A 25,468-nucleotide genomic window follows, 5' to 3' on the forward strand; every position below is an offset into this window, starting at 1 on the left:
CCCGCACGTGGTATTTTGTGGAAGAGCCACACTGAAGGGGCCAAAGAGCCGCATGTGGCTCGAAAGCCGCGGTTTGCCGACCACAGTTCTAGTAGAATTGTCGATCTAGTAAACAAATTTGAACACATAGCCCCAATAAGTGTTCACCTACAGCACTACTGTATTACTATTAGTACTTCTAACACTAATATTACTTACATAAGGATATTCAAGAAATAAAGATGTATAAAGTAATAGTAAAAGTTCTAGTATTTTTCCAAGCCTCAACAGATGGATGCACACCCACTACTTAGAGACCACTGCTTTAGAGACTGTTAGTGTTGAGGGGGATGTAGGGAACTAGAAGAGTGACTGTGGGTGGGACAGATATAAGATGGGCTTCTTTGAGACTTTCTTCTCTATCTCTGTTTGAGAATATCCATTTTTAGGGGCTCATCAATTTCAGGATAGAAGCATAGCAGAGCTATCTCTCTTTCCTCTCGACCTCTGCCCCGTAGCCATCCCCTTGCCCCCTTGCCCCAGTTCTACTAAAGATGCCAAATAAATTATCCTAAAAGCAATTTATGTGCGCATAGCTGCAGAGATTCACAATCTGCAGCGGTCACACTTTGGGCAGATATGTTAGCCCTGGCCTAAGATGCGAGAGAAACTCAAAACAAAAGAGTATCTTGGAGGGAGGAGGGGAGAGGGTGACAGACCGGCTCAAACAGCCAGAAAGCAGCTCTGCTGTGAAGTGAGTCGTTCAGGCAAGCCCAGTAGCTCCATAAAAGGAATATTTAGTACTTGGTAGAGGGGTGGGCAAGATGTTCACAAAACCTGGGGGAAGCAGCATCCACAGCCATATGGTGGATGATTGAGAAAAACCGGAGAGTAAACGTGCCCTCCCTCCGTCCCTCCTCCCTGCAGGGAATTCCACGGTGCATCCTGGGAGTTCTGTCTGGCTTGCGCTCCTGCCTAGGGTTGAATTAGGCCAACAGTGCATGACAGCTGTGGGCCTTCTCTCGCCAGCTCAACCCCAGGCTCGGGGAATTCTTTTCTATCCAGCCCCTCCCTGCCCAGGGCTGGACTTCTGGGTTAGCTGGCATGATGCTGCCAGGCAGGGGGCAGAGAAATCTTGATGGGGAGAGCGGCTAAATCTTCCTGAACCTGAGCACCCCCACACACACACCCCCACCCCTTGCTCTCTCCCCTCCCACCAGCCTGGAACCCTGTGCGCTGCTTTCCTTGGGCAGCTCCGCAGAAGCGGTTGTGAGGTTTGTTTTGATTTGCACCTTCTTGGTGCTGCCTTGCATTGAACCATCGCGGGGGTCAGCTCCTCTTGACCCTGGACTGAGGCCGGTGCTGCCTCTCCCTGGAGGTGGCCCTTCACTCTTCCTGTTGAGCTGTGAGGTGTGAGCACTGGGAGTGTGACCCTGATGGAAGCACCTGCGCGCAGTGTGGAGAAGGCGGCCGAGGAGAGGGCTGTGGGGGCCCTGGGGGAGCTTGCTCTTCCCTCTGAGAGTTGAGTGTTCAAAAGGGGCACAGAGCCCTGACCGGTTTGGCTCAGTGGATAGAGCATCGGCCTGCGGACCTGAGGATGTGCCCACTCCGCAGGGTGTTTTGGAAGAGAATGAGGCGAGGGGCATTCTTCTCCAAGCCCGGCCACCTCCTGCTCACCCCTGGGGAAGGTGCTTTATCTCGGGCTGGAAGGCCAAGCTGCGCATGTGCTCAGCTGGAGAAGCCGAAGTATGGAAGCAGTTCTGGTCAGCAGCAGGCGCTGGCTAAAGCCTGTGGGTTTCTTTTCTTTCTTTTTTAATATTTTTTTAATTGATTTCAGAGAGGAAGGGAGAGGGAGAGAGAGAGAGAAACATCAGTGATGAGAGAGCATCATTGATCAGCTGCCTCCTACATGCCCCACACTGGGGATCAAGCACGCAGCCCGGGCATTGCCCTGATCGGGAATCGAACCATGACCTTCTGGTTCATAGGTTGACACTCAACCACTGAGCCACACTGGCCGGGCATGCCTGTGGCTTTCTGCATTGACTTGAAACTACTCCTCCCCATAGCCCCTTGTCCAGGGTTTACAAGGTAGGACTTGAAGGCCTTCTGATGTCTGTGCTCATGTCCCAGAGAGGACTGCCTTCGAGTCAGCCCAGAGGAACCCCGCCCTTGCGCTGTCTGTGTGGGTGATGCTCTGGCGAGGTGTCATAACTCAGACAGCTGGGAAGTCCCTCGTGAGGCCCAACCCGGCCACACCCTTTCTGGGGCTGAGCTGGTTCTGATAAGGGTGCCTCTGCGGACAGTCCTAGGCCTCCTAGGGCGGCTGGCCCCAGCCCTTTCTGCTGGAGCCGGGCCACTGAGGGCTGGGCCGCAGAGTCCCGCCCTAGCCCCAGGTCCCAGCACAGCGCCGCACACACAGAGTTTCCATCTGGCCCTTTCTGCTGGCCCCAGCCCTTTCTGCTGGGGCCCTTTCTGCTGGAGCCGGGCCACTGAGGACTGGGCCGCAGCGTCCCGCCCTAGCCCCAGGTCCCAGCACAGCGCCGCACACACAGAGTTTCCATCTCCCACCAGCCTGGGCAGGGGCCTGTCACTCCCAGCGTGAGGTGGGGGCGATGACTTCACGGCCTGCGAAATTCTTGTCACCTCTCCCAGCTCATGTGTTCAGTCTGGTCCTGGGGCCAGAGCACTCCTGTGTGGGTGGACTTTCCCATGTTCTTGCAGACAAGGTTTCCTCTCATTTGCTTGACGTATTTTAGGGGAAACCCTTTTCCTATGTGTCCAGCATTGTCTCCCTTCCAAGTCTTCCTTCCCCCTCCAGGAAGCCATGCGTTTGAGCAGCAGTGCAGAGATCGGGGCGAAACCCCTCTCCCGGGCTGGACAAGTATGAGTGTGCAATGACGGCTGCTGGGCTCGGGCCGGCGGCCTCTCGGGGGCAGGGAGAGTTGGAATGGAAAGCCCAGGATCGGGGATTGGCCCGGCTCCCGGTCCCACATGGCCTTCTGTGCCATGCCACATGTCGGAGGGAGGATTCCCAAGGCTACTATGCTAACAGCCCGGCCTGCCCCTCCCTGCCACAGGGCATGCTGGGAACTGGGACAGCCCCTTGGCTTCTTAAGGTAGCTATTGAAGAGCTTAGCGTGATTAAGGTGGAGCACACGGATGAGAGAAAATGGCACAAAGGGAGTACATGGGGGACTCGGAGGGCCTCTGGGTGAGAGCAAGGCCTGACCTTTTTTGTTTCCCATGCTGTGTCTTGTGTCATTTGCTTGGGCCCAAGAAAGGCCAGAATGAACCTTTGATTGAATACAACATGTATAGGTTGGACTGACAGACGTGGTGTCACCATCCATGAGGGCAGAACTGATTCACCCCAACTGTAGGCAGTGGGAACGGGCTGATCTGCTCAGAGGCACAGGAAAGCACCTTGCGGGACTGCCCTGGGTGAATACAGTGGGGTGGCCAACCCTCTCTGTCTGCCTGGGACTGAGGGGGTGTGCTCGGGCATTCCCAGGAGGCGGGAGCTTCCTTGCTAAAACCAGGGAAGTCCCAGGCAAACCAAGACAAGCTCGTGGCACTAGGATGGAGCCTCGGGAGCGCGGCTGCCTCTGCCCCAGCCCCTCTGTGGACAGGTTGGCATCCAGTTGCTTCCTGTGGATCGGAGCAGCCTCGGTCACATACTCTGCTTGAGTAGTTACGTACATGTCTTAGTTTGCTTATATGTAAAATGGACTTAATAGGAGCTACCGCATGGGGTTATTTTACATGAGAAGACACAAAAGTACCTAATGATGCGTCTTAACACAGTAATCGCTTAAATGTTAGCAAAGTTATTTATTGCTCATTTATTCAGCTCATTCAACAAATATGTATGCGTACCATGTGTCAGGCACTGCTGCAGACCTAAGGAACAAAGTCAAAGTTTCTGCCCTGGTGGAGGGGGACAGACAAACAGTAGATGAATACATTCTGGCATGTATTAGGGGAGAAGGCCAGGAGAGGGGACAATGAGCAGGGTAAGGGAGATGGGGCGTGCTGGGGCAGAGAAGTCCTAATGTTAAACACAATGGTCAGGGCAGGCCTCACTGTAAAGGTGACATTTGTACAAAGACCTGAAGGAGGTGAGAGAATGAACCCTACCTAGTGAAGAGGAATCTGAGCAAAGAGAACAGGGGCCCCGAAATAGAAGCATGTCTAGTGCGTTCGGAGACTGGGAGGAAGGCTCGCTTGGCTGGGATCTCCGTGGCCAAGGGGAACATGGCAGGAGTTAAGGAGTGGGGCCTGGGGGCTCCTAGGGGGCCTAATTGGCCATCATACCATCTTCAGTGCCCAGTTTCACCCCAAGTAAAAGCCACCAGAGGATTCTGAGTGGATGGGCATCATGAGTTGGTTTGGAGAGTATCATTCTGGCTACTCTATTGAAGAGAATGAGAATAGAAGGCAAGGGGGGAAGCAAGGAGACCAGTTAGAAGGCAGTTGTAATATTCCAGGCAAGAGATGATGATGATGATGATGATGATGATGATGATGATGATGCTTTAGACCTGGATGGTAGCCATGGAAAAGGAGAAAGGAGTAGGCCTTCCATGTATTTTGAAGGTAAAACTAACAGGATTTCCTGACTAAATGGATATAATAGATGAAAGAGAGGGAGAGGGCGAGGGGGAGGGAGAGGGAGAGGGAGAGGGGGAGGAAGGAGTCAAGGATGATTACACGGTATTAATATGAGAACAGAGAAAGGCAGGGCCACCTCACATGGGTGGCGGTTGCTGTTGTGGTTGTGGCTGTGGCTGTGGCTGTTGTTGGGCCTTCATTAAGCTACTGTGAAGTTCCTTATGATCATCTCCAACATCTGATGTCATGGTTTGCCCTCATAGGCATGTACTCGCTCTTGTAAAGGAGGCAGCGACCACCTCTTTACATTACGAATCCCGTTGCATTGTGAATCCCATTACGTTGTGAATCACTTTATATTATGAATCCTGCCTCCTTGAGAAACGCCCCAAGTAGACTGACAGACGATCAGAACTCCTGTTCCCTCAAGCAAGGCCGGCCCTCCAGCACAGCAGTCCCAACTTGGCACAGCCTTGCTGCCTCGGGTCCCTGGGGAGAAGGAGCCAGCAAGGCCCTGCCCCTGGCAGCTCTGCCTCTGCCTGCCTGGGGATCAGGATGCCCTGCCCAGGAGCACTCCTTTCCCAGGCCCTCGCTTTCCTTCCCTGCTGGGAGCCTGACTTCTCAGAGCCTCTGGGAAGCAGCCTCCTTGCCTCTAACGCTCCCCTTTAGAGCTCAGCAGTGCCACCCAGAGGCCACCGTGTACTCCTCGGCCCTGGGAGGCAGGAGTCTGGGGATATGACCCTTGGGCACCACTTCCCCCACCAGCTCCTGTTTTCCTCCCCTGAACACTAGCAAGTGGAGGGTTCTCCAATCCCAGACTCCCCAAGTGTGGATGCCAGTTCACTCCCCCTTATACCCAGGCAGGGTCCCAAATCTACCTTCCCAGGCAGATGAGTATCTCATGTACCTCTCTCCTGGTGGCTTTGTTTTTAGGATTAGAGACGTGGAGGCTGTCTCAGACCCTGTAAACAAGACTCCCTTTTCAAAATCATTTTTTGTCTGAAAGTCTTCCTTCAGTCTAACCCACGTCTTCCCTCTTGCTAGTTAAGATAACACTCTTGGGGCCTATTCAGTGGAGATGGAGAGTCGATATTTGCCCTCATGCTACACCCCGCAGCCCTGCCAGGGGATTACCCTGCATGTTGCTTTTAGTCTGAAGAAGCTTTCTGGCACCAGTGTCTCCGCTTTCTCCTTGCAGAGTCCTGTCATCTGCTTTTCTTTGCACTCTTTTTTAAAAAATATATTTATATTGATTTTAGAGAGGAAGGGAAAGGGAGAGAGAGATAGAAACATCAATGATGAGAATCATTGATCGGCTGCCTCCTGCACGCCCCATTCTGGGGATCCAGCCTGCAACCCGGGCATGTGCCCTGACCAGGAATCGAACCGTGACCTTCTGGTTCGTAGGTCGAAGCTAACCACTGGGAAATCCCGGCTGGGTTCTTTGCACTCTGTGAAGCTCTGTTCTCTGATTCTAACCCTCCTCATCTGCTGACTTTTTTCAGGACAAAGGTTGCCCCACCCTGCCTGTGAGGAACCCACCCAACTGTGCAGCCCAGTAACTTCAAGTGCCAAGAAGGGGCTAATTTGCTGTTGTGTGGAAACAGCTTGAAACAAGCCAATTGGCAATAATGGAAATTTTAGGATTTCCCCACTTCCCTTCAAGTGTAAACCCCTGGGGTGCAGCAGAGAGGCCCAACTATAAGGAAAGCACTGAGAATAATTCTGTTTTCTCTCTGGGAACACGCTCAGAACATGTGTGCACACTGGCGCCAGTATGCAAGCATAGGTGTGTTAGTGGGAGCATGCTGGTTATCAAGGATGGTGTACTGTCTGACTTTGTGGCTCCAGCTTTCTTTGTTCTCTTTTTATTCAACCTGAATAGCAGTACTTCTCTTAGTACCTAGTACTTAGTCTACATACATAGTACTTAGTAGAATAGTAGTACCTCTTAGCAGGGTGTGTTTTTGTTTCTTGGTGTGTGTATCAGAAAGTGAAGGGTATGTGTGAGCCAAGGGGATGCCCAAAGTTGGAGTCTCAGCGCCTCTTTTCTGTTGCTCTCCTAAAGCCACTGAAACTCGGAATCAGGACACCTGGTGGGGCTGTGTCTCCTCACTTCCGCGCATGACCTTGAGCAGACAGCTTATTCTTTCTGGCCTTTGTGTGTGAGCCAGTGGATGGAAGCTATCTCTGTTTTTAAATCATCACCAGCATTTACATGGTCATATGAGAGAGAAGTACTGTGTGAGACCCAGGAAACATTTTTTTAATATATTTTTATTGATTTCTGAGAGGAAGGGAGAGGGACAGAGAAACGTCAATGATGAGAGAGAATGTGTGTGTTCTTAGAGCTGGAGCCTGGTGCATAACTCAATAAGGAGATGAAGTTGAGGAACAGGCTAGCTTACCCTGGAGACTAAGAAGGGTGAGTGGCCGCTATGACCAACATGTTGCAGTTTTTTTGACTGAAAGTTTCACACCCCCTGAGTCCTGAGCAAATTGGGGTGGTTTGACCACCCTAACTGGATCTCATACTTGGGCAGATCAGGAAGCAAGGGGTCTTTTTTGTTGTTTTGTTTTTGTTAATCATCACCAGAAGATATTTTTCCACATTTTTTTTTTTTTTAGAGAGACTGGAAGGGAGAAACAGAAAACCATTCATGTGAGAGAGACACATCAATTGGTTGCCTTCGTACATGCCCCGACCAGGGCTAGGGATCGAGCCAGGATCCTTAGTCCTCAAGCCGATGCTCTAACCACTGAGCAACCTGCTAGGGCGCAAGGGTCTTTTTTGTACAGGGGTCTTTTCACTGCTTTCCTCTATCATTCATCTCTTCCCCATTTTTCCAATTCATTCATCCCACTCCTATCTCCTTTTCAGGTCTATCCGGGAGCCCAGCAGATCTGGAAAAACGTAAACAAGTGTTTGGACACAACTTAATCCCCCCCAAAAAGCCCAAGACCTTCTTAGAATTAGTGTGGGAAGCCCTTCAAGATGTCACCCTCATCATCCTGGAGATCGCAGCCATCATCTCCCTGGTTCTGTCCTTCTATCGTCCCCATGGTGAAGAAAATGAACGTGAGTGTCTTGAACAGCCCCACAGAACTCTGATCTGGTTCTTCCCACAACCACCAAAAAGCACTCAGTGGTTGACAGATTATGGCTTAAAAGTGTCCCCCCGTTATTCAGGGTGGGTTCTCCAAAGGAAACCAACAAGTAGCTAATAAGCTTTTCTTCCAACCCATTCTGATCCCAGGATCTTTCCCCCCTTCTCCCAGGAAATCCTTATGTGGAATGTCACAAATCTTCTACCCTCACCCAACCAACACAGCCCTGCTTCCCAACATGCCCCACACCAGTGTTGGCATCTGGGGACATAACAGCAGGCGCCTGACCGTGCCGGGAGTCATAAGTTCTTTACATGTGACCTGCCTTTAGTTTGCGTTGACGTGTTTTGCGCTATTTAGTCATTTGCTTCTTTTGGGTTAACATATAGTGATGAAATGAAGCCCAATCCTGCTGTCCTCCAATATCCCTAGAGGGAAGCTCTTTTGCCCAAGAGTTTAATTTTTTTTATTATTCTCTTTCCTTGACTTTCCATTCTGAGGGATGGCAGAAGCAACTACCCCCCATTTCTTCAACGTCAATCAAAGCCCCTAGGTGACCCTTTCTTTCTCTCCTTTCTCTGCGCTAGAGTGTGGTCTACCTATCAATAGCCCAGAGGACGAAGGGGAGGCAGAAGCCGGCTGGATCGAGGGGGCAGCCATTCTGTTCTCGGTGATCATCGTGGTGCTAGTGACGGCCTTCAATGATTGGAGCAAAGAGAAGCAGTTCCGAGGGCTGCAGAACCGAATTGAAAAGGAACAGAAATTCTCCGTGATTCGAAATGGTCACATCATCCAGCTCCCCGTGGCTGAAATCGTGGTGGGTGATATCGCCCAAATCAAATACGGTGAGAGCTCCGCGCTTCTCTTACCCATGCCACTCTCCCTATTGCTGAGGCCAGAAAGGTATGATCCAAAATTGGGTTAGCCTCTCGGTCGCATTTAAGGGGGTTATGTAAGGAAATTCAGAGAAAGAACTAACGGAAACGCTCCCAAAAGACTGTCAGACTTACGTGTCTTCAGGTTAAAAGTCTATAATATTCAGGCCATGGGAAGGTGTTTTGGGGGGAGCAATTGTTTGAAGTTGTAATACCTGGAAGATAGTCTTGTCCCAGGTTGTCTTTCAAAGGCTCTCTGGGCCATTGCTTCTAGGTGAGAGGTCTGAGATGGGGTTGGGTGGTCCCCATCCTCCGCCAGGCTCTTACCGCCCCCCTTTCCCTGGCTCCCCTTCCCCTCTGTGCACTAGGCGACCTGCTGCCTGCAGATGGGATCCTGATCCAGGGGAATGATCTCAAGATTGACGAGAGCTCTCTGACTGGGGAATCGGACCATGTCAAGAAATCCTTAGAAAGAGACCCCATGTTGCTCTCAGGTATGGCTTTGGCCACCTTGGTTTCCATTCTGCCTCCTCCCACACAGCCAGGCCACGGAGACCTGATCCAGGCCCCGCTCTGTCTCCTCTCCCTGGGGCAATGGCATATGAGTGGGTTAAATACAAGGACCTAAGGTAAGCTAACAGAAGTTCTCTATTGAGCAAGTGCTGGAAGAGGGTGGGTGGTGGGGGAAGGAGCCTTACCCTAAAGCAGTTAGACACACTTATCTCATTATCCCCCAATTTACTTGATCTGTTTTATTTTTTTAATATATGTTTATTGATTTCAGAGAGGAAGGGAGAAGGAGAGAGAGGGAGAAACATCAATGATGAGAGGGACTCATTGATCAGCTGCCTCCTGCACACTCCCAACTGGGGATCGAGCCTGCAAGCTGGGCATGTGCCCTGATCGGGAATTGAACTGTGACCTCCTGGTTCATAGGTTGATACTCAACCACGGAGCCACACCAGCCGGGCTACTTATTCTATTTTACATGGCCCCAGCTCTTGACCTTTTCCTTCTCTCTGCTGAGTATATCATTATCCACAGGGGAGGAAGGAAGTCTGTGTTTTACACTGGAGCAGGCCGAGGTGTAAAACACAACACTCTTCCCACCTTCTGCTTTCTCCCACAGGGACCCATGTCATGGAAGGTTCTGGCCGGATGTTAGTGACTGCTGTGGGTGTCAACTCCCAGACTGGAATCATCTTTACCCTCTTGGGGGCCAGTGAGGAAGAAGAGGAGGAGAAGAAGAAGAAAGGTAAGAGGCATTCAGAATGAGACTCTCTTCCCTCCTGTCCCCATGGACAAGCCAGGAGGCAAGGGAGCAGATCTGATGGGAGACTGCTGGATGAAGAGCGGAGACAGAGATGGCCACCCTGGCTCTCTAGGGGGCTCTGGTGAACCCCCGATCCTGGTTCTAGCTCCCAAATCAGGTTGCACTTGAGCCTCCATCTCTGTGCATATTGGTGGGTTGTAAAGAGGTGAGTTATAAAGCCTGCCCCACATGAGCTGGCTAGGTGCTCTGGCCCTAAATACCCCTCCGTGTAGTCCTCTGATCCCATCCCTTTCTTCCTCAAACATGGGGGTGGAGGGGGGCAAATGAACCATGAGGGCTAATGGAAAACTGGCCAGGAGATGTCTGGATTCCTCCTGAACCATGGGCTGCCAGTGGAAGAGAGAGAGCAGCTAGGAGAGTGAGCAAACAGGTAATGTCTACCGTGACGTTAGCCCTGCCTTTGCCATTCACTTGTTCTTGAAGGAAGGAAACACAGAAGTCAACTGAGAAAAGCATAGTAAAACCAGATCTGCAGCTTCCCCTAAGCGTTCCTTCTTCCCCGGAAGGAGAGAGGGACTCCACCACTTAGACGGAGGGCCGTCTCGGGCCGTTTAGTGGAGGGCGGGGTGTGACCAGGAAACAACATGCTGTTCGTCTCTGCAGCTACCTGCAGATGAGTGAGGAGGAGGCGGCCTGGTGCTGGTGATGACGTGGGGACTCTGCCGAGCCTTTGCCATCAGGCCAACACGGTTCACCCCTCTTGCTCCCAACCCCACCCCATTTCTCCACGTGATGCAGCCGTGCTCGGGAGAAGGCGCTGTGTGGGTGTGCGCTCACCTGCATGAGTGGTCTGCTCCATTCCCCGTGGTGTCATGAGAAGCCCTAGTGAGAAGGGGTGTGAGCAGACGGAGCTTCCTTCACATTCCCTTCCCTGCAGCTCAGCCCCTTTGCTGTCGCCCTTTTGGGCTCTGAGCAGGACCAACAAATTGGATATCTGATCTCTTAATAGTCACTTTGGGTCTCCACCCCACTTTTTTCTTTCTTGTTCAAACAGGTAAAAAACAAGGAGTCCCCGAAAATCGCAACAAAGGTAACCTGTCCACCCACTCATCTCCCATCTCTACCTGACTACACTCAAACCAGACCTTCCAGGCCATCTGCCTTCTCCCTTTTCCTCGCCATAAATCTGTTATCTGCTGCTGTGGCCCAGATGCCTCATCCTGAGGAAGGTGCAGAGATTTGGGGTGGTCTCAAGGTCCCGGTCTCAATCCAAGATGGGACAACAGCACCCTCTGCTGTTGGCTCAGGGAACCTCATGTCAAGGTTTCTCTTGGGGAGTGTGCGGGTTCGATCCAGTTGTTCTTCCCAGGGTGCCGAACTCTTTCCCTGTTACCCTAGGCTGGATTTAATCATCAGTGTCTGGGTTGAAAGACTTCAGGGTCCTTATGGTGGAGGGCGCCGGGGTGGGCAGTCCCTGCACCCTCCTCTTGCTGGCTTCCTCATCGGTGTTCTCTTCTGGTCTGGAATCCTCTGCTGGTCTCAGGTGCTCGGAGAGAGCCTTTTCTCTGTGCCTCTCTCCTACCTCTTTCTTTGCTCTTTCCACAGTCTGTTTTCTTCCCCCCGATCTGATGTGTGTTCCTCTTGGTGGCTGTGCTAACATCCGTCTCTGTCTTATTTGTGAGTCTGACAGCAGAGACCACATCTCAGGAAGGGCATCCTACGCACAGGGGCCGAGCTCTGCAGGGGCGAAGTTGGAGGGTGTGGGAACCTGAGAGCACTGCTCTCAGACAGTGCCTAGGAATGTGGTCCTCTGTCGCCCGTATCATAGCAGTCTTTAAAATAAAGTCTTCACATTGGAGAACCAGGGCTGCACAGAAATGATTCTTTAATTTTAGGTCTCTCTGTCTCTTCTTTAAAAAGCAAAATGGATTTATGTGTCTGTCTTTATCCCTTCTTTCTCTTACTCCAGGGGTCCCTCACAGCAGCTTCTTCCCTCTCCCCCAGAAGACTAGCCCCAGGTCCTACTCTGTGACTCCCCACCTTTGCCAGGGATTCCCTTCCCTTGTTCACCCGATAGAAGAAGGAGCTGGCGAACACCCTTGATGGGGGTCTGTGTTTCTTCCCTGGCAGTCTATGCGTAGAGAGAGAGGAACCTTTTCACAGAGCAGACTAGGACACTTACCTCTGGAAACATCTGCCAGCCTTCCCCTCAGCCCCTTTCTGCAAGAAAGATTCACTGTAGTGACTACTAACTTCCAGGAAGGGTGGTTGTTGGTAATAGCACTTAATGGCATGACTAATCCTCTCCCTAGAATAAACCTGGCTTGGGGCTCTGAGGTGGTGCCAGGAAGCTGCACCATCTGAGGGAATCTGTACCCCCAAAGCACCCCTGTTTTATCTCCAGTTCTTAGAATATTATCCCGTGGCCATAATAGAGGGTTGAAGGCCAGTGCCCTCTCTGGCCTAGGGTGAGAGTGGTCAGGACTGATGTCAGGGGTCCAAGGCTTATCCAGGAAGAAGACAGAAGGGTGTTTTGGTTTCCACCTGTCTGCTGCTCCATGCTGCTACCTGCCCGCTCACCTGTCCTATTTGTGTGTGCACCCTAGCAAAGGCTCAAGATGGGGTGGCCCTGGAAATCCAGCCACTCAACAGCCAGGAAGGCATCGACAGTGAGGAGAAGGAGAAGAAGGTGGTCAAGCTGCCCAAGAAGGAGAAGTCGGTGCTGCAGGGCAAGCTGACGCGCTTGGCTGTCCAGATCGGGAAAGCTGGTGAGTCGAGTGGAGCCTTCCGGTTGTTGTGGTTTATCGAGGCTGTTCCAGAGTCTCGCTGCGTCGGTTCCTTTCCCTCCACACCCGCCAGGTCTGGCAGAGGAAGCTGAGCCTTCCCAGGGGCTGGTGCGGCCTAGGCAGCTGCATCATGACCCCTCCTAGGCTCTCAGAGAGAAGTGTTTGCCCACGTGTAAGGGTTTAAGGCCCTGAGGTCTCTCATCCAGACACATGGGAAGTTAAGAACTTATATCACAACACGAGAGATTTACATTAGCAAGAAGGGAGACCGTAATAACTGCTTACCTGTCACATGTATGGGCTTGTCAATTCCTTAAGGGTAGAGAAGGTTGTTAGAGGTAGTTCCCTAGCAGAGTAGTAGCATCAGGCCAGGCACAGAGCCATAAGCTCAAAATAAAGATGGGGGCGGGGGGTGTACAGAAGATAGAGGGGGAAGGGAGGCAGCGGCCACAGGCTGATGCAGAAAACAGGTCACTAGCGTGCTCTTGTGAGTCGCAGGAGGAGGTGGCTTCTCCATGACTTCCCGCTATAAGTCTGTCCTCTGCATTCTTTCAGTGGTGGGATGGGGTGAGGGCTTTGGAGGTGGAACAAAAGGAAGATTGCTCCTTCAGTGGACATGTCCCTCCAGGCACCACTGTTGAATTACTTCCTGACCCCACCCCTCTGCTCACTACAGTCATAGTCTAGCTCAGTGCATCTGTGTGTACAGTTCACCTGGAACCTTGTGAAAGCACGGTGTCTGATTCCGGAGGTCTGGGCAGGGCCTGAGAGTCTGCATTTCTAACAAGCCCAGGTGAGGCCAATGCCACTGACCCACTAAGCACACACTAGAATCTACTGTCCACTACCGTAGCCGCCAACCATGTTGGGTTGTTTCTAGATAGATTAACTAAAATTAAATATAATTAAACACTCAGTTCCTCAGTTCACACTGGCCTTATTTTGATTGGTCAATAATGACATGTGGCTGGTGGCTACTATATTGGACAGTGTAAATAGAGGATATTTTAAACACCACAGTGAGTTCTGTTAGCACTAGTCTAGCCTGTGCACTCAGTTCTTTTACCCAACTAATGTTGACTACCATGAAATCTCTTAAATATAAGCTAGACACGGATGAGATGAAATGCAGGTGTGGAGTCAAGTTATTGAGCCTGTCACACAGGTTTGGAACATTAACCAGACTCACCTAATCCTTCCTATTTTCCTCCTATTCCCCGTGTTGTTCTGTGGGAAGGACAAACTTCCTGATGGCTGGCCAGTCGTCTCCTCTGTTGTTATATTTTACATTTCAAGCAAGGCCGGGACTGGGATGAGGAAAATGAGGTGCCTTGCGCCACCCAGAGAGGAATACCTCCTTCAGTTTCGTACCCTGGACACCTTGTTTGCCTCACCTAGGCCCCGAGCCTGATGAAGCAAAGTGCAAAAGAATATATTCTCATTGATATTCATTGATCACCTCTAGCCTTGCTCAGCAGGCCCTCAGGAAAAGTGAAGACCCAACCAGACTACGGTGTAAGGCAGACATGATGCCACAGACATCGGTGCCTCTGCCCAGATGCTGACCCCAGGGCCATTGGAGCCCCTGGGCCAGTTGTTTGTAGACCTTGAGCAGAGCCTTCCATGTGCCTTGGTGTGTAGGTTGACCAGCTGTCCCAGTTTGCTTGAGACTTTCTTGGTTTTAGCACGTTGACCACATTTTAAAGAGAATTCTTTTCCTCCTGAATTCTCCCACATCCCCAGGAAACTGCTCACCTGCAAGCCAGATGATTGATTGGTCACCAGTGTGCCCTACCCAAAACCTCTCTGTGCCTTAGTTTCCTCAGAAAAGGGGATAATGACAGTAACTTATCTCACCGGGTTGTCGTGAGGATGAAATAGGTTAGTTTATAGGAAGTGCTTGCCTGGCCCATAGTAGGCACTACATAAATATGTACTGTTGTTGCCTCCTTTCATCTGTGCCATGTCAGGGGAAAGGTTGGGAGACACTGTACTAGCGATTGGTCTTGGCGGTGCTATGCTAACACCGTGGGGACATCGCTGTAAACAAGTTGCAAAATTGCCTGGCATTCTCAGGCTGCTATGGGGAAAGTCTACCCTGATAAACTACTAGGAAGCAGGCGAATATAATCACTGCATTGTGACTCATGGGAAGAGAGTAGGTCTGAGATAAGATCATAGAACGCTGTTTCAGAACACTAGGCCAGCCCCCTTACTTAGTGTGAGGAAACAGGCCGGACAGGGTCAGAGACTAGACCAAAACCAGAGTCAAATCAGTGCAGTGCTGAGACAGAACCTGTGTCTCTGAAATGCAAAACCCATGGCTCTCCCTACACTCATGCAAGCAACAAGAATGGGGAGGGGGTTTTAGTATGACTTCCTGGAGGTAGCGGCTTTGAAAATTGGTGACAAAGGCCACAACTCAAGCCGCGGGTCCTAGGAATGACCAAGTGCTGGGGTTCACGTGACCTGTTTCCTGTTCAGGTCTAATCATGTCTGCTGTCACCGTTCTCATCCTGATTCTGTACTTTGTGATTGACAACTTCGTGATACAGCGCAAGCCATGGCTAGCCGAGTGCACCCCCATCTACATCCAGTACTTTGTCAAGTTCTTCATCATTGGTATCACTGTACTGGTGGTGGCTGTGCCGGAGGGGCTGCCACTGGCTGTCACCATTTCACTGGCCTACTCTGTGAAGGTGAGACCAGAATGACACTTTCTCTTCCCTCAGGACACAGGTGGGAGGGGAGAGTGCCACACAGCCTTTGACAAAAGGACGGGCCACCTATGCTCTGTAGACTCCGTGTGGTGCCTCATAAGAGCACCAGTCCCGGGCCCTGTGGACAGACCATTGTGATAGTTGCATCAGTGTTTCAATGACCCAGGGGAATCTAAAGAGGACTCACAAGAATAGTATCCTGCATTTTTCTGTGGGACAAGAGAATGAAATGTGGAAAGATGTTCGCTAGGAAATGGCCTTTGACCTATCCTGGGGGAGCTCAGTGGCTCCCCTCTCAAGTCTTTTCTCTTGTCCTCTGTAGAAAATGATGAAAGACAATAACCTGGTGCGGCACCTGGATGCTTGTGAGACCATGGGCAATGCCACCGCCATTTGCTCTGACAAGACAGGCACGTTGACCATGAACCGCATGACGGTGGTACAAGCTTACATCGGAAATACCCATTACCGTCAGATCCCAAGCCCTGATGTCTTGGCGCCTAAGGTCCTGGACCTTCTTGTCAATGGCATTTCTATCAACAGTGCCTACACCTCCAAGATCCTGGTAAGCTCCTCCTTTCCTGGACATTTAGAATGGGCGGTTGGAGGGAACATTCATTTTCTCTGAGACACGTCATCTTCTCTTGTTCATTCTGCCTGAGCTGCCATTCCACATTGCATTTCCTACTCTTAAGTGAATGCGTTTGGGGTGAAACTAGGGAGTAATCCATGGAAGTAGATTGGGGGTGGCAGCCGGGGTGACAGGTAGGAATCTATGGCTGTGAAATGCCCTCCAATTACCATGTAAAGACAATATCTCCAGGGAGATGCCTCATGCTGAGAGCAGAACTGGGCTTATCAGGAGTAAAGTACTCACTTTCCAGAAATTCAGAGAGGGGATTAGAATGAGATCCACAAAGGGTGAGCCACCAGCACCGACCCCAGGGCAAACTGAAAACCCATAACCCAGACGGCTCAGGGACCAGTCCCACTGACCACTGTCCACCTGCCCTTGAAAAAAACAAACGCCGCCCTCCCACCCCCTGGGCTCTGGGCAAACATGTGAAAGGTCTGCGGGGCGTTCTTTCCCTCCTGAGGTCTCCCTGGCGGAGGCATCTTCTTCAGGGGTGCGTGTGTGTTTCCCTCCCAGCCTCCGGAGAAGGAGGGGGGCCTGCCGCGACAGGTGGGCAACAAGACGGAGTGCTCGCTGCTGGGCTTCGTCATCGACCTGAAGCAGGACTACCACGCCGTGCGCAGCGAGGTGCCCGAGGAGAAGTTCTACAAGGTGTACACCTTCAACTCGTCGCGCAAGTCCATGAGCACGGTCATCCAGAAGCCCGGCGGCGGCTACCGCATGTACAGCAAGGGCGCCTCCGAGATCATCCTGCGCAAGTGAGCTCTCCCTCCCCCTCTTCCCTTCCAGATCCTCCCTCACGAAGGCCCAGGGGACATGCCCCAGGCTGAACCCACCGAGTGATGCGCCAGCTCCTAGCCTCTGAGCACTTACTCAGGCCAAGCATTGTCTCTAAGCCCCTTCGGTGGCTCATTTTACCTAATCCTCACAAATCAGTGAGGAAGATGCTATCATCATCTCTTTTACAAATGAGAAAACAGAGGTACAGCGAGGAGAAGTACCTGGCTCAAGGTGATGCAACTAATAGTGGCACGGCCAGGATTCAGGCCGTTCAAGCTTCCATCCCCAGTCTGAAAGCAGAGAGCAATACCCACCCATCGCACGGGGTTGCGATAATTCAATGATTCGATGTATATAAACACCTTCCTTGCACATGGCAAGCTCGAGAAATGTTAGCTCTGTGTTCCCTCTTCCTTCTTATTCTCAATTCTAATTACAGGAAAGTCAATAACCTACTCAAAGTGGCTGGGTAACCCCCCCCCCCCCCCCCCCCCAGGCCATTACCAGTTGACCTGCATGGGTATAGGGCCAGTAACTGAACTAACCAGCACCCCAACTTGGCTCTGGCCACCTTTGTCAATGAACACATTCTTGTTGAACACACCCTACCCACTGAGCACTGTTGTAGATACTGGGCACAAAAAACATCTCTCTACCTTTGAGAAGTTCCACAAATGACTCTTGGCACTGCGTCCCACATGCGTGGGAACAGATGACATGGGAGAATGACACGCTCCGCCTCTCTAGATGTGCCTGTCGACCTACAGGCCACCCCACCTTGAAAGGGGGGCCCGGCTGGGTGGTGGCCAGGGAACAGGGTTTTTAGAAGACCTGCAGAGTTGCCAGAATGTCTGTAGAGACACACTGGGTGGGAAGGGGGCGGCTGCTTTCTGACTGTGCGCCTCCCCAGGTGTAATCGCATCCTGGACAAGAACGGAGAAGCAGTGCCATTCAAGAGTACGGACCGCGATGAGGTAGTGCGCACTGTCATCGAGCCCATGGCCAGTGAGGGACTCCGGACCATCTGCTTAGCTTATCGAGATTTCAATGACGTAGAGCCCCCGTGGGACCATGAGAACGAAATCCTCACTGAACTGACCTGCATCGCAGTGGTGGGCATCGAGGACCCTGTGCGCCCAGAGGTGAGACGTTGGGTTGGAGAAAGGGCAAGAACACATGAGTGGGAGTCTTCCGGTGGCCTCTGGCCCACGTGTAGGCCCCATGTGACCTACTGGGAAGCCACCAGGAGTCACGGGAACGAGGGTACTGGCTCTGCTTCCAGTTGTGACCCACGCAAGTGACCTAACTCTTTCTCACCTACACGGAGCGCTGTCTCTGTGCTGCCAGCCCCACAGAACTGCAGAGTGCCGAGCTGACGGAAGGTGCCATCCCTTCGGTTAGCGCTGCTTCGGGGTGCGCAGCACAGGGCTCACTGGGCTCATCGTTTGGCTCGTGAGAATAGTCAGGAGGAAGAATTCATCAGGACACCAGCTTTGTCTCTGGCCACCTTCTTGCAATCAACGTATTTTTGTTGATTCCCCCTCCCCGCCAGAATAGCCCAACACTGTTCTTGACCCTAGGGAATTGCAAAAGCCTCTGCTCCTGAGAAGTTCAGGGAGATAGGCTATCAATTATCAAGACCCAGAAGCTTGGAAGGGTGTCCTGCGTTTGGGAAACCGCAAGGAATTGATGTGGTTGGAGAGTGGGCCAGGGAGCGGGGAGAGAGGGTGGAGAGTGTAAAAACTTCTGCTAGAAAGGAAGGCAGTGCCACATCTCAAAAGGCCATAGGTGCCCCGCTGAGGAGTCTAGATTGCACGTGGGAGAGCGAGCATCTACTCCTGGCTCCTGCAGCCAGTCTCCCCTTCAACGCCTGGTACACGAGGCTAATGCCAACGTGACAGAAGTGGGGTGGCACTGCTCCGAGGGGGCCCCGGTCCTGTCCACGATGAAGGAGCAGCTGAGCAGGGCCGCTCACCAGCATCACCAGCTGCTCCTCTCCTCTCACCTCCCCCTCCGCAGGTGCCAGACGCTATTGCCAAATGCAGACGAGCTGGCATTACTGTCAGAATGGTGACAGGGGACAACGTCAACACAGCCCGGGCCATTGCCACCAAATGTGGCATCATAGCACCTGGGGACGATTTCCTGTGCCTGGAAGGGAAGGAGTTCAACCGACTCATCCGCAACGAGAAGGGCGAGGTGGGTCCTGGGTGAGCGGAACCGGGCCCTCGTTTGGCAAGGGAAGGGCCGGGTCTTGTGTTCGGCACCCGGGGCACATGGGAGAAAGCGGGTGCTTTTCAAACTGAAAGTTACTCATAGTGAACATCCCTTCCACCAAGGCTGCTCAGGTGGTAGAATGAAGAGCTTCCTTCTCACGACCTTCATTCACAAGCTCACTTTTGAGGGGGTGTCACTGACTTTTCACATCTTTCCGTGTTTTTTTTTCAGTCGGCCTCTGTCCTCCTGGGCCACTGCCCTGTGACTGACAGTGGCAGGGTTTGTAGGAGGATGTGGTCTGGGTGTGGAGCAGACCAGAGCTTCCTGGTCTATGTCGAAATCAAACCTGAGGCCTCAGAAGCACCACTTTAGCCATTTAGCTGACCCTGGCTCACCCCCCGTCAAGGGTCTAGAAATAGGGGATCAGCTCCAGGTAGGGAATTGGGTGGAGAAGGCAGACAAGCAGGGCCTGGAGGGGCACCATCCGTGAATCTGCCCTTGGAGACAGGTCAGCTGCTGCATTTGCACTGGGGCAGGCGACCCCTTCCCTGGCCGTGGAGTATGCGGAACGGGAGGGTTTTTCCTCGGGGGCTCTTCTGAACTTGACTGACCCAGGTGTGGTCTGGTATTGGCAGGTAGAGCAAGAAAAGCTGGACAAGATCTGGCCTAAGCTTCGAGTCCTGGCGCGATCTTCCCCCACGGACAAGCACACGCTGGTGAAAGGTGAGGTCAGCCCCTGAGCAGGGACGGGTAGGGAAGACAGGCCGGGGCGGGGACAGGTAGAAACCAGACGCCAAACCAAAGCTACTTCCCTGAGTAGGGTGGTCCTGGGAGAGCTCGCTGGCTCATGGGGACAATATACAGTTTAGCAAAAGCTGAGCCCCTGGTGAGTATCAGGCGTATAATAAAGTTGTTTTTAAACATTATCATACGGGGTGGGGCAAAAGCAGGCTTACAGCTGTTTGTATGGAAAATAATACAATAATTAATAAATATAAGAATAAACTGTTTCACCTGCTCACAACTGTAAACCTGCTTTTGCCCCACCCTGTATGTTGTTTGCCAATGATACTATGAACTAGGCAGGGCAGGTTAAGTCTGAGGCTGAAAAGACAGGTGGCGTGCCCACGCTGCCCAGCTGGTGCGTGGACGTGGTAGTTCGACCCCAGGTGTCTGCCTTCAAGTCACGTGGAGGTTTTGTGCCACGTAACAGCTGTCTTGGGGCCCCAGGCGCTGTGTGAGGAAGACCGACTTTCTTACTCAGCGCGCTCCCCTTGACTTTCTTGCTCAACGCACTGCCCGTGGGTGATGGTCTAGCACGTCCAGCAGAGGGCAGTGGGGAGGCTGTAGGAAGGGAGGTGTTGGCGGGATCCGGGAAGAAGACCTTGTGTGGGGACAAGGCGGACTGACTGAGGGTGTCTGCCCTTCCCAGGCATCATTGACAGCACGGTTGGGGAGCAGCGACAGGTGGTGGCGGTCACAGGTGATGGCACCAACGACGGGCCGGCTCTGAAGAAAGCAGACGTGGGTTTTGCGATGGTAAGCAGCCGCTCCTGTCTCTGACTCCATCTCTCTACCTACCGGCCAGTAATAATAAGCAAAAACGGGGACCGTGGAGTACGAAGGCTCGGCGACACAGGCAGGGAAATGAGGAAGTGGCATGACCCAGGAACTCGAGGCCAACTTGGACTTGCCCTGTGGACCTGGTAGTAGTCTGTGTCTAGGCTCACGTGGAAAATTCGTGTTCCATGTGGAATGTGTGCTCTTTTGATGTCTAAGGACATTAACATAATTAGTATTTGCTTTATATATAAAAAATACACATAATGGTTTCAAAAGAGCAACCATAATACAATTACTCTACTAAAAGCAGTTAAAGGTTTTTCTTATGGTTCTTTTCCCCCCGCAGGTACATCCTACTAAGAATGTGCCATCAACTTGCTGTGCTTTTTAAAAAGTCACTTGAGACATTTGTCCTTTGTACGGTTGTGCTACCAACTGGTCATACCAGTTCATTTACATCATGTTGCTTTTCGATTTAGAGATTGCTTTGTTTTGCTTTTTAATTTTATACCTTATTCAATGGTGAGTGAGGTATAGAACCTTATGTTTGTTTGTTTTGTGGTTGTTAATCCTCACCCAAGGGTATTTTTTATTGATTTTTATAGAGAATGGAAGGCAGGGGGAGAGACAGAGAGAGAAACATCGATGTGAGAGAGACACATTGATTGGTTGCCTCCTGCACGCACCCCAAGCAGGTCTGGGGGTTGAGCCTGCAACTGAGGTACATGCCCTTGACCAGAATTGGACCCTGTGGGCCAATGCTCTATCCACTGAGCCAAACCAGCTAGGGCATACCTTTTTTTTTTTTTAACCCTCGCCTGAGCACATGTTTTTTACCGATTTTAGAGAGAGAGGAAGAGAGAGAGAAAAAAAGATTTGACATGAGAGAAACATCAGTTGGTTGCCTCTCATATGCACCCCAAACAGGGACTGAACCTGCAACCTAGGCATGTGCCCTGACCAGGAATCAAACCCATGCCCTTTCAGTGCACAGGACGACACTCCACCTAACCGAGCCACACCAGCCAGGGCTAGAAACTGCTTTTTAAACTTAATTTTGTTTAGTACTTATATAAAGTAGTTAGATAATTCTAAAGTCAAATATAGAAAATAAGGTCTATTCATAGAAATCTAGCTTCTATTCCTATCACTTCCACCCTATTACCTCCCTCTTAACCCCACATGGAACTTATTTCTTTAGTTTTTTTGGTTTATCCTTCTGTTTGCTCCTATAAAATACATGTACTATGCACTTTTTTCCATTTGCTTTTTTCACTTAGCAGCATAACTTGGAGATTATTCCATGGTGGCAGTATAGAGAGACATTCCTCCTTTCTTTTCCTCCTCTTTTTACAGTGCATGGTACAGCATTGCATGTGTGTATTAGAGAACTTTTGATAGGGAAAGTGAATTGTATAGTCTAACAGATACTCATCTGTTGCGCTCTGGATAGGAAATTAATACTACCAGGTAAAGAGAACCAATAATCTAGTAATGCAAGCCAAATTAACTAACAAGCTCCTCCTTGGGTTACAGACGTCGCAAGGCATGTTTGATGTGGAATAGAAGCACGGGCCAGGGTGTCAGGGACAGCTGTGCAAAGCAAGTAGCGCTTAATTGAGTGGAACATTAAAGATAAGTAAGATTTAAGGAGATGGGGAAAGAGCATGTTCCAGACGGGGGATGGGGTAAGTAGAAGTCTAGGCTCTAAGAGTGAATGAGAGATTCAGGGAATAAACCAGTGGGTGTCGAGCAGAAAGATATATAAGAACAGGTTGGAAGTGCTGGTTGGAAGTGCTTCCGGGTTCACTTATTAAGAGCTCTGACTGCCGGACCAGAAAGCTCACTGTTTCTAAAGCACAGCTTTCAACCCCTCATAGTCTATTCAGAAACCTTCAGTGCTTGCCCAGTGGCGAGGTTTTGAACAAGGACAAGACTTGTGAACTGTGCTGCCAGACTACTTCTCCTACTTAAAGTTGCGGGGCAGATAAGCACTTAAATGAGATACTGGCAGTGGCAAAGGAAATTTAAGAATTTGGAGGTAGGATAGGATTTGTTCCTTATCTTTTAATTCGTTTCTAGGGTGGCGGAGTAGGAGGAAAGAGAGAGGAATAGCGAAAGATAACTAATTTGCAATCTGGGTTCAGGAGTGAGGTGGGAGCATTGGGCCTCTTTTCTGTAAAGTGATGGCAGCACATTTTCCCTTCATTTTCTTTGGGAAAGAAGATAACTCGTCTTTAGTACTTGTGTGGCTGGTGTGCCCTCTAGTGTTAGCCCTAGTTCGGCAGCTTCTTGGAAGTCAGGAAATGGAGTCTGGGTTCAGAACGCTGGTAAACGCTGCTTTATCCAGTTCCTCAGTTTTCCTTCCCTTCTCCCCTCAGGGTATTGCAGGCACAGATGTGGCAAAGGAGGCATCAGACATCATCCTAACAGATGACAACTTTACCAGCATTGTGAAAGGCATGATGTGGGGACGAAACGTCTACGACAGTATCTCCAAGTTCTTGCAGTTCCAGCTCACTGTCAATGTGGTGGCCGTGATCGTGGCCTTCACCGGAGCCTGCATCACTCAGGTGAGGGGAGTGTGGGTGGAGGGGGCTGAACTGGGAGAGATGAGGCAGGGGCTAAGGAATGTGGGGAGTGCCCTGGCCGGTGTGGCTCAGTTGGTGAGTGCCATCCCAGGCACCAAAAGATGGCTTGTATGCATCCATATAATCATAACCAATGGACACAGATACCAGGCGGGTGAGGGCATGAGTGGGAGTGGGGTTGGGAGCAATAGGGGGATAAGCACACATACGTAATACCTTAATCAATAATAAATAAATAAATAAATAAATAATAAAATAAAGGTGGCCGGTTCGATTCCCGGTCAGGGCACATGCCCAGGTTGCAGGCTCGATCACCAGTAGGGAGTGTGCAGGAGGCCAGACCCTAAGTCTAGGTGGACAGCAGGAGCTAGGCCATCTCTAGAACAAAGGTGAGGCTGACGAGTGAGGGGAGGGTGGCTTCTGAGGAAAGCTAAAAGTTGTGGCCTTCACTGGAGCCTGCATCACTCAGGACTCCCCGTTGAAAGCTGTGCAGATGCTGTGGGTGAATCTAATCATGGACACGTTTGCCTCACTGGCCCTGGCCACAGAGCCCCCCACCGATTCCTTGTTGAAGCGTCGCCCCTATGGCCGAAATAAGCCTCTGATCTCACGGACCATGATGAAGAACATCTTGGGCCACGCGGTCTATCAGCTCACAATCATCTTCTTCCTTGTCTTTGCCGGTGAGCCGAGTGTGGGGAGGCCTGAGGTGGTGGTTGGGGTGCCGGACGAAGATGGGGCGGGGAGTGGCCCGAGGACAGGAGGGAGAAGGGAGCAAGCTGAGCACAAGACTAGGAGGAGCAGCAGCTTCACTCACGAGTGTGTCCTCTGTTCCCGCTAGAGGGCCGTCATGCCGGGTTCTGTGCTTCTGTTAAGAGTTTCATTATGCCTTTTCTTATTGATCATCAAACGAAAGCTCAGGCCACATAACAGTGGTGCTGAGATTCAGACCCTTGCTTCCCTGACTCTGGTGCACATGGTTTTACAACCATACTGCACTACAAGAAGATAAATACTGGGGCATACTGGGACAGTCAGGTATGTGGAGGTCAGGGCTAACATTTAACAGATTTAATCATTAGTGTAGCTCAGATACTGACCACTTCGCACACCAGCCATCCGCAGGCAGTATGGCCACACCAACGTGTCTGACTCAGCGCGAGCCCGCTGAGTTCATACTTACCCTCCAGTGCTTCCCCTCTCTCCACTAGGTGAGAAATTCTTTGACATTGATAGTGGGAGGAACGCGCCTCTACATTCCCCACCCAGCCAGCACTACACCATTGTTTTCAACACTTTTGTGCTGATGCAGCTCTTCAACGAAATCAACTCACGCAAGATCCACGGGGAGAGGAATGTCTTTGGAGGCATCTTCCGTAACCTCATCTTTTGTTCTGTGGTTTTGGGCACATTCATCAGCCAGGTGAGATGCCAGCTGGAGTTGGGGTAGGAAGTCTGAGGTGATCCAGGCCAGAAGCTGGGAGCCAGGGTTCCCGAAGTACCTGGGAAAAAAGAGTGAGGGAGTGATGGGGATTCGGGCTGTGGGCTGCTGGGTTCTCCGCTGGCTTCCATTTGCACGTGGCTCTAGACTTGGGACCCGCTGTGTCAAGCGCTCCAGCTCAAGGCAGCATGTCGGTGACAAATAAAACAAGACGTAGACGTGCAGAATCCTTTCGTTTATCTGCCTCAAACACAGAAATCTCACAACGTGACCAAGAGGAGGGTCACTCTCTTCCACCCACTTCCCAGGCCTCCTGCCAGCACATGAGATGTGCATGCACGTGCTGTGGGCTCTCTCAGTAGAACATGCTGTGCCGTTCACAGAGAAAGGGCAGTGATGGGATGGAGTGCATTAGCTGACAGATAAGCCTGGCTTGGGCTCCCATGGGGTCAGGGGTCAAGAGCATGGCTGCCCTGGTGGTAAGAGGAGCGGGCCCTTCCTTCTTGCCCTAGTCAGGGTCAGACTGTCTCCTTATCAGAGTGCTGAAGCCTGTGTCTTCCTCCCCTTCTCGCGTTCTGGATTTTTTCTTTCTCCTCCCCCGCAAGGAAATCAGGACTTAGGCCACAGGACTCCTGGGGCGAGGACTTATGTGGCTCTGATGGCTTTAGCTGGAGGGCTAACACCTCTCACGCACCTCCCTGATGGCGGTCTATGCCTTCTCTCTTCTAGATTATCATCGTGGAATTTGGGGGTAAGCCTTTCAGCTGTACGAAGCTCAGCCTGTCCCAGTGGTTTTGGTGTCTCTTCATTGGCATCGGAGAACTGCTGTGGGGCCAGGTGAGTACAGGCCCACCCTCCCTGTGCGTGCGTACAGCCTGCAGACCTCA

At 51.4% G+C, this 25,468-nt stretch overlaps 1 protein-coding gene across 5 annotated transcripts in view; it reads left to right on the plus strand.

The window, feature by feature from the left end:
* Positions 1–25,468, plus strand: part of ATP2B4 (ATPase, Ca++ transporting, plasma membrane 4) — a 106,927-nt gene that overhangs the window by 65,934 nt on the left and 15,525 nt on the right. For 3 of the 5 annotated variants that reach the window (XM_005878570.2, XM_005878571.2, XM_005878572.2), the window contains exons 3-19: positions 7,475–7,672; positions 8,289–8,546; positions 8,945–9,070; positions 9,706–9,831; positions 10,904–10,939; positions 12,456–12,617; positions 15,120–15,334; positions 15,678–15,920; positions 16,506–16,747; positions 17,680–17,911; positions 18,789–18,968; positions 19,622–19,709; positions 20,419–20,525; positions 22,931–23,122; positions 23,610–23,823; positions 24,352–24,563; positions 25,311–25,418. In XM_005878570.2, the coding sequence (XP_005878632.1) occupies positions 7,475–7,672; positions 8,289–8,546; positions 8,945–9,070; positions 9,706–9,831; positions 10,904–10,939; positions 12,456–12,617; positions 15,120–15,334; positions 15,678–15,920; positions 16,506–16,747; positions 17,680–17,911; positions 18,789–18,968; positions 19,622–19,709; positions 20,419–20,525; positions 22,931–23,122; positions 23,610–23,823; positions 24,352–24,563; positions 25,311–25,418 (2,939 nt within the window). The remainder of the gene's footprint in view (positions 1–7,474; positions 7,673–8,288; positions 8,547–8,944; positions 9,071–9,705; positions 9,832–10,903; positions 10,940–12,455; positions 12,618–15,119; positions 15,335–15,677; positions 15,921–16,505; positions 16,748–17,679; positions 17,912–18,788; positions 18,969–19,621; positions 19,710–20,418; positions 20,526–22,930; positions 23,123–23,609; positions 23,824–24,351; positions 24,564–25,310; positions 25,419–25,468) is intronic. The other 2 variants (XM_014549709.1, XM_014549711.1) reach the window with 2 other exon arrangements.

This window comes from Myotis brandtii, unplaced genomic scaffold (genome assembly GCF_000412655.1).
Source record: "Myotis brandtii unplaced genomic scaffold, ASM41265v1 scaffold566, whole genome shotgun sequence".
NCBI lineage: Eukaryota > Metazoa > Chordata > Mammalia > Chiroptera > Vespertilionidae > Myotis > Myotis brandtii.